Genomic DNA, 14,380 nt, shown 5'->3' with positions numbered 1-14,380 from the left:
AGATACCTCAACAACTAATGTATTTTTCCGTTTAAATAGTTAACAAGAACACTAGGAGTCTGTCTTGTCTTGTACCCGGACGTCTCATAGCTGATTTATCATAAGTTAGGAATTTAGTCTGGTATCAAGAATATTTTACGACAAAATCACCATGGCTGCTACAGAAGAAGGTCTAATCGTTGTGAGAGAGGGGGTAAGATCATGAAGAAAAATCTCTAAGTATCTTCACTCCAACTCCAGTCAAATTTTGAGGGTCTTATCAAATGCGACAAATGGACGTGTGAAAATATTGTTGCTATTTAGTATTCGACACTTACGACGGTTTTTGGTTGAGTTGTGTTTTACTTTTTTACCTGAACGTTTTTGATTTGCTTGCTGAAATCTGAATCATCATGACATTACGTCATTTCGGAAAACCCCCGTGGACGTACGTGGTGTGAAGCAACTGAAATATAGATTTAAACGTATCCTGGTGTCATGTGTTTTCAGTAGGATAACAGGAAAATTGTTCACAATCAAAAACTAAACGATTAAAAAAAAATCATCTATCCAACTTGTTTACAATCTGACTTAAAGCCATTGGACCCTTTCGGTTCAGAAAAAAAAATAAAAGTTCACAGATTTACAAATAACTTACACTTTACAGGGTTTACAGAAGGCAATGGTGAAAGACTTCTCTTGAAATATTATTCCATGAAATGCTTTACTTTTTTAGAAAACAACAAAACAATATAAATTCTCGTTAACGAGAATTACGGATATATTTTAAACACATGTCATGACACGGCGAAACGCACGGAAACAAGGGTGGGTTTTTCCGTTGTTTTCTCCCGACTCCGATGACCGATTGAGCCTAAATTTGCACAGGTTTGTTATTTGATATAGAAGTTGTGGTACACAAAGTGTGGGCCTTGGACAACACTGTTTACCGAAAGGGTTCAATGGCTTTAACTTAACTTAATCTTGTGTTGAAATCTTAAAAGTTTTGTTTTTCTGTTGGGACTTTTAGGAGAGTAGAGATAATCCACTATTTACAGTGCCAATGCATGTACGACATTGGAGGGACGTCATATGTTTTCAAACCTTTCATTTTGGTATTTTATTGAATATTCAGAAGCTAGCAGTAGCATGGCATGCAAAATAATAGTTGTGATAACGTAACCCTCCTGCCGACGGCGGAATGAAACTTAATCTAGCAAATGATAATTTTGTTTTGAAATTTAGAGGTTGAGGATGATGTTTCTTAGACTCATTTAATTGTTGGCATAATAATGCATAGTAGTGATTTATACCAAAAATTCATCATTTTATTCATGTTTGAGCATAACCTTCAACAGGATTCAGGAAACTTTATTCTCAGCATGATTAAGCCTGACGAAAATACAGACCGTGAGTAAACAGCAAAGCTTCTGTCACCGGTGGAGCTTGCACAGTCTCGCGGTAAACGGGAATCAAAGTTTGGGTTTGAAAACAAATGAGGGTTGATAACATATGACGCTACAATATAATTATTGCTCTCAAATATTATGTGTTTAAAAATCAATTGAAATGCGAGAGCCCAAATTCATCGATAAATTATAGGCCTACCTAACTAAAGTAAAAACATTGATGATTGATTAATGATTGAAACACTAAAAACAGTTCTAGAATCTAGGCCTAGCTAGGCCCCTGTATCATTCATGTATGCAATTACAAGAAAAACTACTACTTCATACCATAAGCGGATGGTTACGTCATTCAGTATAGTTACGACTAAAATTATATAGCTTGCCAGCCAGCAGATCGTCCTGTGTCAACTAGACTGCTAGAGCTAGAGTAGAGGTCGCGATTCCTCAAGAATCCATAACATTTAGTTAGGGCTCAGGGGGATAAACAGGTAGGGGGGCCTAGTTTCTAGAAGTATGCAGTTTCTAGAAGAGTACGCAGATAGCCCCATTTGGGGCCAACCTCCAATTGCCAATGCTACATTCTCATAATAACGTTTTTACGGTTTACCTCAACGTAATAAGGACAACGACACAATCAATTGCTACAGACTGATTTAGTCGGAGGAGGCGCCGCAGCCGGCAATTTTTTTTGCAGCACACACACCGACTATGGAGTAAAGAGATTTGGAAGAACAGCCTTTCCCTTTACTGTTGACTGTATTGACAAAATATGCTGCAGAAAATAATTGTATTGCTTTTTCTTGTAAATCTTTGATGTGCAATTTTTTAATACATGTTTGTGTTTTTTCATGTTTGCTGGCAAATAAAATGAAATGAAAAATGAAATGAAATGGTGGGCACGATCAAGGTGTATCACTCATGTTCCCCTGAGCACATTGCTTAAATGGTTCTTGACCAATAAAATCTATTTACCGTGATACAACAAATGTTGCCAAGTAGGATTTAAATATTTTATTCAGAGTGTAATGTGATTGAGAGCACATTTTAACTAAGCTCTACCCTGCCCCTCCAATGTAGACGCACGTTTTTTGGCTTCTGCTTATCCCTTCGTGTAGGGTGTCTTGGCTGAGCGGAAAAGAGCACCGAACTCAAGCTCTTGTGATTCTGTGCAGTAGAGTCTGGGTTCGGGAACCATGACACTTATGTCCATGAGCAAGACACTCAACTACATTCTCTCTCCACCAGGTGTATGGGTACCTGTGAGGGCAGAGATGGTTCTTGTGATTGATTAAGTCGAGTAGCACATTTATTAGTTACACAGGCTGTATACTCCCCAGGGAGCTGAGATGGTTTAAGGAATGAATTAAGGCCCAATGACCAGGGGTAATAAAGTTTGAAGCGCTTTGAGTCGCCCTTCGGGTTTGAAAAGCGCTATATAACAACTGTATATTATATTCTTATTATATTACATGAAAAGGAAACAATGACGTGCTCACTGTGAAAACACCCAGATACCTCTGAGTGAATGTCTTGGTTTCACTCAGTGCAGGTGTTTCAGTGGGTATGTCTGCTCCCACACAACCATGTTATGTAATGAGATACTTTATACCGTGCATATTGTGTATGACTTCTACTTCAGACATTAGGATAGTTCTGTGGGTTGAATGTCCTGTATGCACTTTGCACACAAACCTCAAGCGATTAAATAAATAAACATTTGTCTACTTATGTAATACACCAATCTGTAAAGGCTGATTAACAAAAAGTGTTGACGATAAGGCCGTGCATTATACATTATTGGCTTTTAAATGTTGTTGGAAACAACATTTGTTGTCAAGCTCAGTATAACCCCCTTCTTCATTCTATGCAAGGTTTGTTTGATCAAAATATGAAATCAATTACATAGACTGATAACAGACGGATTATAAGAGATAACAATGGTAAAACTTCCTCTTTTGGTGTTTCATTGCATAGGCAAATGGAGATCCTGAATTGGGTCTTACAAACAATCTACCCCCTCCCCCTGATTATGGGACCAGTGTGAATATTTCATCTCCAAACGAGAATGAAGCACCACCTCCAAGGTACGAAGATGTTGCCAAAGGTAAGTAGACTCGCTTAAAATTTACAAACTAATGTATATTGTAGCACCAGTCCAGGGCAAGACTTGCAAAGCAGGGCCTAATTTTATGGCCCTGTTAACCACTTAATTTTGCGCTTACAGGGCACGTTACGTGCACAATTCTGTATTGTAAGTGCTAAATGCCAAAGTAAGCAGGGCCATCACACGTCTTGGCCTTACGACCCTTAAAGATAAGATACATGATGGCAATGGTATATAAACAAAATTCTGGTAATAATGAAAATTAATATTGTTAACCTTGGACCCTAATCCCCATAGGCTGAAGGGGTGTTGTCATTGTGTTGTCTGGATTATGACCGGATGAATGGCTAGGCACCTTTGTGTCCGGTCTGTAACTTTAGTTAGAATTGCAACTTGGGTGGGGTTGCCGTTTGGTAGAAGGAAACTTGGGGCTTATGGCAGTTTGGATTGCTTTAGGGTGAATAGGTCAAAGGTCAACATCATGGTGGTGAGTGAAACCAATGGGAGACTTTTTGAAAGCTCTGCCACTAGAGGGCAGCAGACCTACCAGGTAAGGGTGCACAACTCCTATAGCAAACAATGGTAAATGCTAAAAATTCAAAAAATACTCACAAAATATTAAGAAGTCTCTCAGCCTCTTGAAAATTAAATCAGATACATTGTCATACAACTAATCTTCAGATTTCTTTGGTAGGTCAGCATTTTGGAATTTTTGCTAATTACCCTAGAAGAAACACTCGCAAAAACTCATGCACACCGCTTGTTATCCTTGGGGAACTCGTGTCCAGTACGTCCTGTTCAAGAATAATTTGGTTCATGCTGGCATTGTGTATACAAAATACAGTTTGGCTAAATCTAAAATACAAAATCAAAAACACGCAAAACACAAGGTATTTGCTGTCAGTGACCGTCACTCATGCTTCTCCTACTCCTAAGTTGTTGACATTACCTGGTGAAGAGTGCCCTCTCTTGGTGATTGGCAGATAGTCTAAAGTTTCCCATTGATTTCCTGTCCAATTAGAAGTGACATTCGTAATGTACATTGTCATTGGGGGGGGGGGGGGAGGTCGCCCTTGAGGAAAGGAAACTTGACATTCATTCTGAGGTCATAAGTCTATGTCACATTGGTGTGTTATTGCGCATTTTCTGTATCATTAATGTACCGCAAAGATAAGGTTGCTGCACATGGCAACCCCCCATGCGATCAGTGTCTCTAATTTGTGGCTCAACGAGCAGAAAAGCCAGTCACAGCAGGGCACACTCGAGACGTTTTAAAACAAAACCATTGATCAAGAGGGGCCATAATCAAGTCTGTTGATATAAAAAGTAATAATATTATACACATAATGAATGTTTATGAGTGCAATGGTGCGAATATGTTCATGAGTTGAAAGATGGAATGTTCTATTCAACGAGGCGGAGCCGAGTTGAATGGAACATTCCAGCTTTCAACGAATGAACATATTCGCACCATTGCACGAATGAAAAACATTCATTATTTGTTTTATATAACATCCAAGTAGAACTTTGTCATTTTGATTGAAAGAAACAACTGTCAAAACAAAAAATTTCAACTGTAGAAGCCGAATGCTAGTAATTTTACTATGCCTTCTTGCAGTAACACCTGCTGCGTTACCAAAGACACGCGCACGCAGTGATGTTTTTACTCAGCTTTTTCGTTCCATCCGAAAAGTACCATTGCACGCTGGCAGCGTGCCAGCGTGCAATGGTACTTTTCGGATGGAACGAAAAAGCACGGTGAGTGACTCAGCGTGCAATGGTACTTTTATTTGCTATCACGTGACGGACAATCCTCCAATCAAATGGCAAGGATCTGCTTGGGTGTTATATAAAAAATAATAATGTTTTTATCAATTATTGTTTAACTGTAATTTTCAACTTTATATATATATATAGTGACATAGTGATTAAACGGGCTGACAAGGGGTCCGCAGTTGTAGTCATGAACACACATGACTACATTGCTGAGGGCCTTAGACAGCTCAGTAACACTGATCATTACATTGAATGTGCTTCTGATCCCACTGAATCTTTCTCCCAAGATATCAGCGACACCCTGGTTAAGATTTATAATGCCAATGATATTGAGAAAGATACATTTAACTATCTCCTCCCACATGACCCCCGTACAGCAAGGTTCTACCTTCTACCTAAGATACACAAGCCCAATAACCCGGGGAGACCTATTGTATCTGGGAATGGTAGCCCCACAGAGCGCATTTCTGAGTTTGTCGATAGCTTCCTCAAACCCTTAGTCTGCCGTATTCCTTCCTTCATCAAGGATACCAAAGACTTTCTCCACAAACTAGATGAGGTCAAGCACCAAATACCTGACTCTGCTATTTTGGTTACTTTTGATGTTTCATCACTGTATACTAACATACCCCATCATGAAGGCATGAGTGCATGTGTCTCTGCCCTCAATGCTAGTAATCAGTCCCGCCCCTCAGTGAGTCATATTAAGGAACTCATGAGCCACATTCTAATGAAGAATAATTTCACATTTTCTGACAGGCATTTTCTACAGGTACAGGGTACTGCCATGGGTACCAAAATGGCACCCTCATATGCTAACATATTCATGTCTCAGTTGGAGGACAGACTCCTGTCCTCCGCCCCCAACCGACCACTAGTTTGGTGGAGATTTATTGATGATATTTTCTCCATCTGGTGTGGTGACCAAGACAGCTTGGATGAGTTTATTGACCATATCAACTCATTTCACCCCACCATAAAGTTCACTACCGAACAATCTCTCACCAGTGTGAACTTTCTAGATGTGACAATAACCAAGTCTCCTAATGGCCTTGTCACAGATGTTTACAGTAAACCCACCGACACCCACCAGTACCTTCTCTCCAATAGCTGTCACCCTAGTCACTGTAAGAAGGCAATTGCTTATAGTCAGGCCTTACGTATCAGGCGTATCTGTTCCACAGATACCCTGTACAAGAGGCGCTCATCAGAGCTAAGGAAACACCTTGTATCTAGGGGACACAGCGAACGTAGGGTCCAACTTGCTATCAACAGGGCTCTCAACGTACCTCGTCATACTCTGTTGACTAACACGGGAGCTAAAAAAGCTCCTACCAATAGAGTTGCTTTGGTCACCACTTTCCACCCCAAACTACCCAAACTTCCCTCAATTCTCAATAATAACATGCCTATACTTCACTCCTCCAGCAGGTTACACTCAGCAATCACTGAGGTTCCCATGGTTGCATTCCGCCGCCCTAAGAACCTTGGTGACATACTAGTCAGGGCCAAACTTCCCCCAGGTACAGTCCAAACACAACCCCCGACAGATATACTGGGCTGTCACAAATGTACCCGTTCCAAATGCAAAACGTGTCTGCACATTAAGCCCTCACTTAAGGTGAAGAGTCATACCACTGGCTCTTCATACAACATCAAGACAGACTCTGAATGCAGCACGTCTAATGTAGTCTATGTCATATCATGTAAGAGATGTGGGCTACAATATGTGGGAGAGACTAAGACCAAACTTAGTCTTCGCTTTGCGAATCATGTCTCTTCCATAAAGACTAAGAAACCGTACCCAGTCTCTATCCACTTCAACAGCCCCAATCATAGTGTCATTGATGTTGAACTTCTGGTGATTGAAGCTTGCAATGGTGATGACACACACCGCAAGAATAGAGAATCACACTGGATTCACCAACTCAAGACAGTCAAACCCTTTGGACTTAACATAAACACTGGTGTTAAATAACTTCTCATTACCCTCCACTTCACTTCTGCCTAAGAACTTATATGTTGTATATATTCTGTACATAAAGTATAAATTAACCTAGTTTAAAGTTGTTTTTATTAAATTCATCACTGTAACTATCTGATGTAAGTAACCCCCCCCCCCTTTTTCCACAGGTCCCTCATACCTTTTTTTAAAAATCATCATACCTTTGATCTTGCTATTCTTATTAATTGACCATTGTTAGTTGCATCATGATGCAACTTGCTCTCTAATCCTACCCTTTCATGTCTCCCTGCATTGTTGTCGAACAATACTTTTACCACTTTTATGGTCCAGTAACCCTTCCTTTCATTCTAAACATCCTTTGTCCTCGCCACTCCACTCCTATTGGTTCATAGCCACCAATATTGTTTCTGAAATAGGAACTTTGATTGGCTGTTATTTTCCCGCTTCTTTCTGGATCCTTTCCTTAATCCCTTTCCCCCTCTCTTTTTCTATAAATGGATATGTATTTGTTTGTACTTGTTTTATGCCTCTGAAGAAGGTCCGGATTGGATCGAAAGCTAAGGCCATCTACCCTATTCATTATATATATATATATATATATATATAATGAATAGGGTAGATGGCCTTAGCTTTCCGGACCTTCTTCAGAGGCATAAAACAAGTACAAACAAATACATATCCATTATATATATATATTTATACATAGTTTTATCTGTTTTTAATAATACCTGTATGTGGCGTCCATCTGCTGTTGGATATCAACAACAAATAAATAAAGATAAAAATATAGCAGTGGTATAAACACACATCTCCCAACACTTGTTTTTTAAATTAAGTTTATTTGTTTTGTTTTTCTTTCTTGATATGCAGAGGCCCCTCCTTCTTATCAAGACATATTTGGGCAGATGCAAGATGCCAAGAAGTCTTCTTCCACACCCATGGAATTTATTGCCAGAATCATCAGCATCTTGTTAAACACACGTAAGTATTTCAGAAGCTATTTGTTTCTTATTCTACCTGGACCATCCCCACTGCAGTAAGAGTAGTATGCAAAAAGTTTATCAATTTGTTGACTCTTTGATTTCAAGTAGCTAGTGAAATTGGTTCACAAGGTTTTTTTGTCCTTTTAAAGGATGTCATGAACCTCCAGAGAAATGATTTCATCCAAAACACTGAATGTTGTGTCAAAGTCAAGAGAATGGTATTTGAAGACCGCTCATACCATCATTGCTTAGTTCTCAAGTAATACAATAATGCAATTTCCCCTTTAAAGATAAAGTACCTCCAGAGATATGATTTCATCCGAAACACTGAACACTGTCAAAGTCAAGAAGATACATGTAGCATTCTATTACAGCAATGAACAGCAATAACAATCAGAATGATTAGAATGTGCGAGGATTTTGGACAATGGAGTACAGTAATGTATATTTGGTTTGCGGTAACACCATGTGTGTATCTACTTGCCAAGTAGAGTTTTGTTCTGAGAGAACTGTCTTGCTTTATTCTACTGCCGGGGAGTATAATCGGAGGTTCAAGAGACTTCTCAGTTCTGAAAAGAACTGTCCTGCTTTTTAACTATTACCAGGGCGGATGGTATAGAAAATAGACTGGACTACTACTTTAGCTTATAGGATTGTAATTAACTGTACTGCCGCGGAGTCGGTTCTAAATTGGTCTCAACAGTTTGACTAGCTTGCTCTAGTCATCGTCAGGAGACTGAGAAGTCTCCCGGACCTCCGATTATCTACTCCGCGACAGTAGAATAAAGCAAGACAGTTCTCTAAGATCAAAACTCTACTTGGCAAGTAGATACACACATGGTGTTACCGCAAACCAAGTATACATTGATACCTCACCATGCAATGCCTCAAATCCTATATGGAATACAGTAGTCGCCTATTACCATGATAACAGGGCAAAGGAAAAAAAAGGAACTCGAGCAGTTTAACCACCAACAAATAAACATCATTCAAGACACTTGATGGGAAAATATTGAATTGATGTCTCTTTGTTTTTTCTTTAAACAGTCTTGGTCACCATTGTCATTGCAATAATGCTGGCCATTCCCATTGCCATGATTGTACTTGGTAAGTATTAAATTGATTAACAACAATACATAATGAAACCCTAAAAAAATTCACCAGCATCAAATATACAGTGGCTCAGCAGCAAACCCTGTGGACTGTAAGAAAAATTTATATGACTGGCCAAAGAATCAACAAGCAATGCATGTAGGCAATTGTTTGATGCCTCAAGGCATCTGTTGGATGCCTCAAAGCATATTTTGGATGTTTTGAGGCAACTGTTGGTTGCCTCAGGTATTTATATACCTCATAGATTCCTCTAATCTGACTGGTTAAACAATGAGTCAATGAGTCTATCAAGATGACGTCATAGTTAACTATCATAGTTGACTACATGGTTTTGACATCACCTTGGGCCTATAATTTTAAATGTGCCCCTCACAGCAGTCAATATTTGTTTGATGCCTTTATCATCTGTTTGATGCCCCCAAGGTATCTGTTGGATGCCTCAAAGCATCTTTTGAATTCCTTGCTTTAAGTCATCTGTTGGATGTGTCTTTATGTGCCTCAAGGCATTCGCTGGCAGCCGCATACCTAATAGAACTAACCACCAAGTACTAGTTTCAAATATTTCCCTTAGCCCCTAAATGCTAGTTCTAGTTAGTTGACCTATATGACCTGACCACCATGAGCTATTTCCAGATAGTTGACCTAACTGATCAAGCTACCAAGCTCTAGGTTCAAGTTGATTGACCTTATTGACCACCAACACTGAGTGACGGCAACACTGTAGAATCAGTCATGATAATTGATTATTTATTTATTTCAGTTACAGTTCGTAAACTCTAAACAAAAAGGAAATACAACTTTGACATTCCAACCCCCCCTCCCCACACCACACCAGCTTTCACTCATAATTCCACTAGTGGATTCCTATACATGTGTGTGTAGTTCCTAAAGTATTTCCGTCCAAGTAAATCCTTTATTTTGTTCAAACTCACAGGTGCTGTTTATATGAAGGAATGCCCCGTTGAACCTAAAATCCCTGTGTACCTGGTAGTGACCGGCTCCTTCTATATCCTGAAATCCTTTATTGATCTCATCACGAGGTGTCAGAAGAGAAATCAAAACGAAGGAGAGGCGTCTGATGAAACCATAAACAAGAAAAACAATTTTAGCCGTCTCATAGGATGTTTTCTCTTTGCATTTTTTATCGCAGGTGAGTTTTCTTGTTCACATCTTGTGCAGTTTTCTTTGCAAAGTAAGCGGCTTTATTGGAGGTTTTATTCATGTATGTGTGCAAGGGCAAGCCACAACTATAAACCAGTATTGTGCATTTTGGCTCACTGAGAATGCTGTTTGAGCTTACACTCTCGCACATGCTTTCATAATGAGGTCTAATAATGAAACTGTACAAGTTCTGGCCAATTACATCTTTGAACTACTAATGTACCTGTTGACTTTTTGGGCCACTGTTAAGGCTTACCCCCTTGCACATGAGGCCATAGTGAGGTCTGATAATTACAGCTATGACACTAGTAATGTGTCTTTTGACTTGTTCAGGGCACTGCTAAGGTTTACTCCCTTGAACATGAGGCCATAGTGAGGTCTGATAGTTAACCTGCGCACATGCACCAGCCAATTAAAACTGTTAAGAACCAGTAATGTACCTTCTTTTGACTTGTTGGGGGTGCTGTTTAAGCTTACCCCTTGCCCATGAGGTTATATATAGTGAGGTCGGATAGTTCAATTTGCGCTCATGTACCGACCAGTTACAACTGTTAAGAACCAGTAATGTACCTTCTTTTGACTTGTTGGGGGTGCTGTTTAAGCTTACCCCCTTGCCCATAAGGTTATATATAGTGAGGTCGGATAGTTCAATTTGCGCTCATGTACCGACCAGTTACAACTGTTAAGAACCAGTAATGTACCTTCTTTTGACTTGTTGGGGGTGCTGTTTAAGCTTACCCCCTTGCCCATGAGGTTATATATAGTGAGGTCGGATAGTTCAATTTGCGCTCATGTACCGACCAGTTACAACTGTTAAGAACCAGTAATGTACCTTCTTTTGACTTGTTGGGGGTACTGTTTAAGCTTACCTCCTTGCCCATGAGGTTATAGTGAGGTCGGATAGTTCAATTTGCGCTCATGTACCGACCAATAATGTGTACCTTCTTTGACTTGTTGTTGAAGCCCCTGTTTAAGTCTTAAAAGAAGTCACACAAAGTAATTTACAAAGTCCTCTAAACCATTTTCATTTCAGGAAACGTGTGGGTTTACAGTAACTACCCTCCAAGTGCTAATCCAGATGACCCCAAGTACTGTTTCGGACCCCTGTACTATTTTGCATTTTGGATAATTACAAGTTGTTATATTCTGGTGGCATGTGGATGCTTGTGTGTTTGCTGCGCTGCTGGAGTTACCTCCGCTGTAAGCGAATAGATTGTAAGTAAGGCAATATCTGAATTGGCGTCTACGGCAAAGGTTAGACAGCATCATCATGCATCGAAGTTTAGGATGTCTTTAGCTGCACCCTTTTGCAACAGTGAGAGTCATGACTGTAGTCGCCAATTTGGATACGGCCTAAGATTTGGGCGAAGGGTACAGGAGCTTTAGTAGAAAAAGTTTTTGGTGTAATAACATGATTATTCTATGTGAACAATTTTATTGTGGAGGATTGATATGGCTCTTGAGTGTAGTGTAGAGGTATAGATGCACATCCTTGGGTAGTATATACAATGTATCTCAGTATCTCCTGGGTTCTTACTGTATAAATCTCAAAAACAGGGGCGTAGCGAGTTGGGGGGGGTAATTCCTAAAAAAAGTACTTCTCAGTGAGCATTGTTGAGCTTCGCTCGCAATTGAAGCACTAATTTTAGTAAAACAAGGGCATCCAGACTGAAAGTCACTTGCCAAGTTGAGTCGGTTGTATATAGTGGGTCCCTTGCTGAGCCGAATAGCCTTTCTTGAAGTAGATGGAGAATGTTGGCACATTTTACCCCCTCCCCCACCCCTGTTGGCATACAGGCTTCCTTAATCCCTTCCAAAAAAAAGTCCCCTTGCTATACGCACCTACTCACGAGGAACACACGAGTGATGAGTTTTTTGTTCATATACTGGCGTTTTGTTAGATATTTCCTGCTAAACCGCTCTTGTAATAAAATCGCTCCAAGATCCTTTATTGGTTGAGCTGCTAAGCGCATCAATTTTATTTTAGTCTTCGTAGTCCTTGGAGTTTGAATGCTGCGAGACTTGCACAGTCTATTAGGCTGAGAATAGATTAATTCAAGTCTTTGAATTTGATGGCTTTTTGATTTGAGTTTGATCTTCACACTGTACTCAGAGCATGTATTTTTCGTATTTGATAAAGGTCAATTTGAAAAAGGACCAATTTGGGGATGCTAACCATCTCTTTCTTTTATATGGCCTTGATGAATCTGCCAAGTGCAGTTTGTTTCATTTTCCCCCAAAAATTACTCATATAGATAAAGATATCTTAGATATCTTAAACAAATTAGTGTGATATATATATGGTGTTTTCAAATTATAGATTTTATTTTTGTTTCTTTTTCCAAAGATATATTTAATTCTTTCAATAATGCCTTACGGCAACATTATGATCAGAAGGTGCAACAATTATTTGTGACTGATTTTGTACTGCATATTAGAAAGTTTACATAACACTTTGCTCATGATGAGCAAAAACTGTTTGACTCTTGACTGTTTATGAAACGTTGTATGATGACAACGTCGATGATTATGTTCTATATGGGTAATGATAGATTTGTTTATTCAAGTGGTGTTATATTTTGATTATACACCACACACAAATCCTTGTTATTTGATTGGTGGAACATGACTCATTTCTTCCATTAATTTGCTATGCATCTACTGCTGCAAGGCTCCAAACTTTAATTGTCCCCAAATAGTTGTTCCCCACCCTTTTGATTTAAATGAGGCAAGGTCGTTTGCCATAGGAATAAGGTTGGTGTCTTTATGGAGTCAATATTCATCCTTGCTGTATAAAACAAAAAGATTCTCTCTCAAAAGAAAATAATTTTTAGGGTTTGCTAAACACAGTTTGGGATTTCCATGTCCATTTTGTGTGTGTTGTGAACTTTTTTCAAATGACTAGAGTAGAGTCTATGTGTGTGTTATATAAAACAAATATTTAATGCATTTCATTTGTACATTGTCGTAGAATACAATCACTCGGTGAAATCAGGCTCTTCCGTTTCATTTGGCTTCGCCTCATCCAGATTTTACCTCTTGATTATGTTCTATAGCAATGCACTCATCTGTACCCAGTGTTTGTGTAATTTTGGGCAACAAATTCAGTTTAATTTGTAATATGTATTTTGAGTGATTTATACATTCTGCGTATTAACAAAAAAAGCTGGAGCTACTTGGGATGGATTCAAATTCAAACTATCCTCATTTTGTAGTTGATATTTTGGCCACTGAGTTTGCCTTGCAACAAGTTTGACACTCTTTTAAAAATACAACTATTAACAACTTTTCCCTTTTTTCGAAAGTATTAATCACTGTGACTTAATATCCCCAACATATCGTGATGTTAAATATTTAAAAGAAATTAATTCTGCTTAGCTGCTCTAAAAAAAAAAAGGGAGCTAATTTTTGGTCACAGTCGTCATTACACTGGTTGCAACATTGGAGAATAGATAGCTATCCTTTGAAAAACATTGTGACATGAATCACTCTTAAGAGTCACCTCATTTTCAACCCCACCATGCAAAAGCAGCGGATAATCTCAGCGTCTCAACTTTTTTTGAGAATAAAAATGTTTATTAATATGGCCGACCCCGTCGCACTTTTTATGATATTACCAGTTTCATACTTGTAATTTTTGTATTGCTTATGCATGCATAAAAATATTCAAGTTCAACGATTTGATACCCATTTGGATATTTTTGTAAGTAGTTGGTGTTTGTATATATTTAATCTCTGTATGTTTAAATGCAGTTGTTACTACCCGGAGAAAAAAATATATAATAAGGTCGTTAAAGACACTGGACACTATTTGTAACTGTCAAACGCGAGTCTGCTCACTTGGTGGATCTCAACATATGCATAAGATAACAAACCTGTGAACATTTGA

At 38.9% G+C, this 14,380-nt stretch overlaps 1 protein-coding gene across 1 annotated transcript; it reads left to right on the top strand.

Annotated features, from left to right (window-relative positions):
* Positions 1–138: 138 nt before the first annotated feature.
* On the top strand, positions 139–14,334 carry LOC117293928 (transmembrane protein 272-like). Its single transcript, XM_033776414.1, has 6 exons — positions 139–193; positions 3,363–3,492; positions 8,105–8,215; positions 9,265–9,324; positions 10,265–10,480; positions 11,525–14,334. Exons 1-6 carry the CDS (start codon positions 152–154, stop codon positions 11,701–11,703), a joined length of 738 nt encoding a protein of 245 aa, XP_033632305.1. The 5' UTR covers positions 139–151; the 3' UTR covers positions 11,704–14,334.
* Positions 14,335–14,380: the final 46 nt, after the last annotated feature.

Source organism: Asterias rubens, chromosome 8 (assembly GCF_902459465.1).
Source record: "Asterias rubens chromosome 8, eAstRub1.3, whole genome shotgun sequence".
NCBI classification, from domain to species: domain Eukaryota; kingdom Metazoa; phylum Echinodermata; class Asteroidea; order Forcipulatida; family Asteriidae; genus Asterias; species Asterias rubens.
The sequence above is the reverse complement of the archived record's forward strand: the minus strand, read 5'-3'. Positions and strand labels throughout refer to the sequence as shown.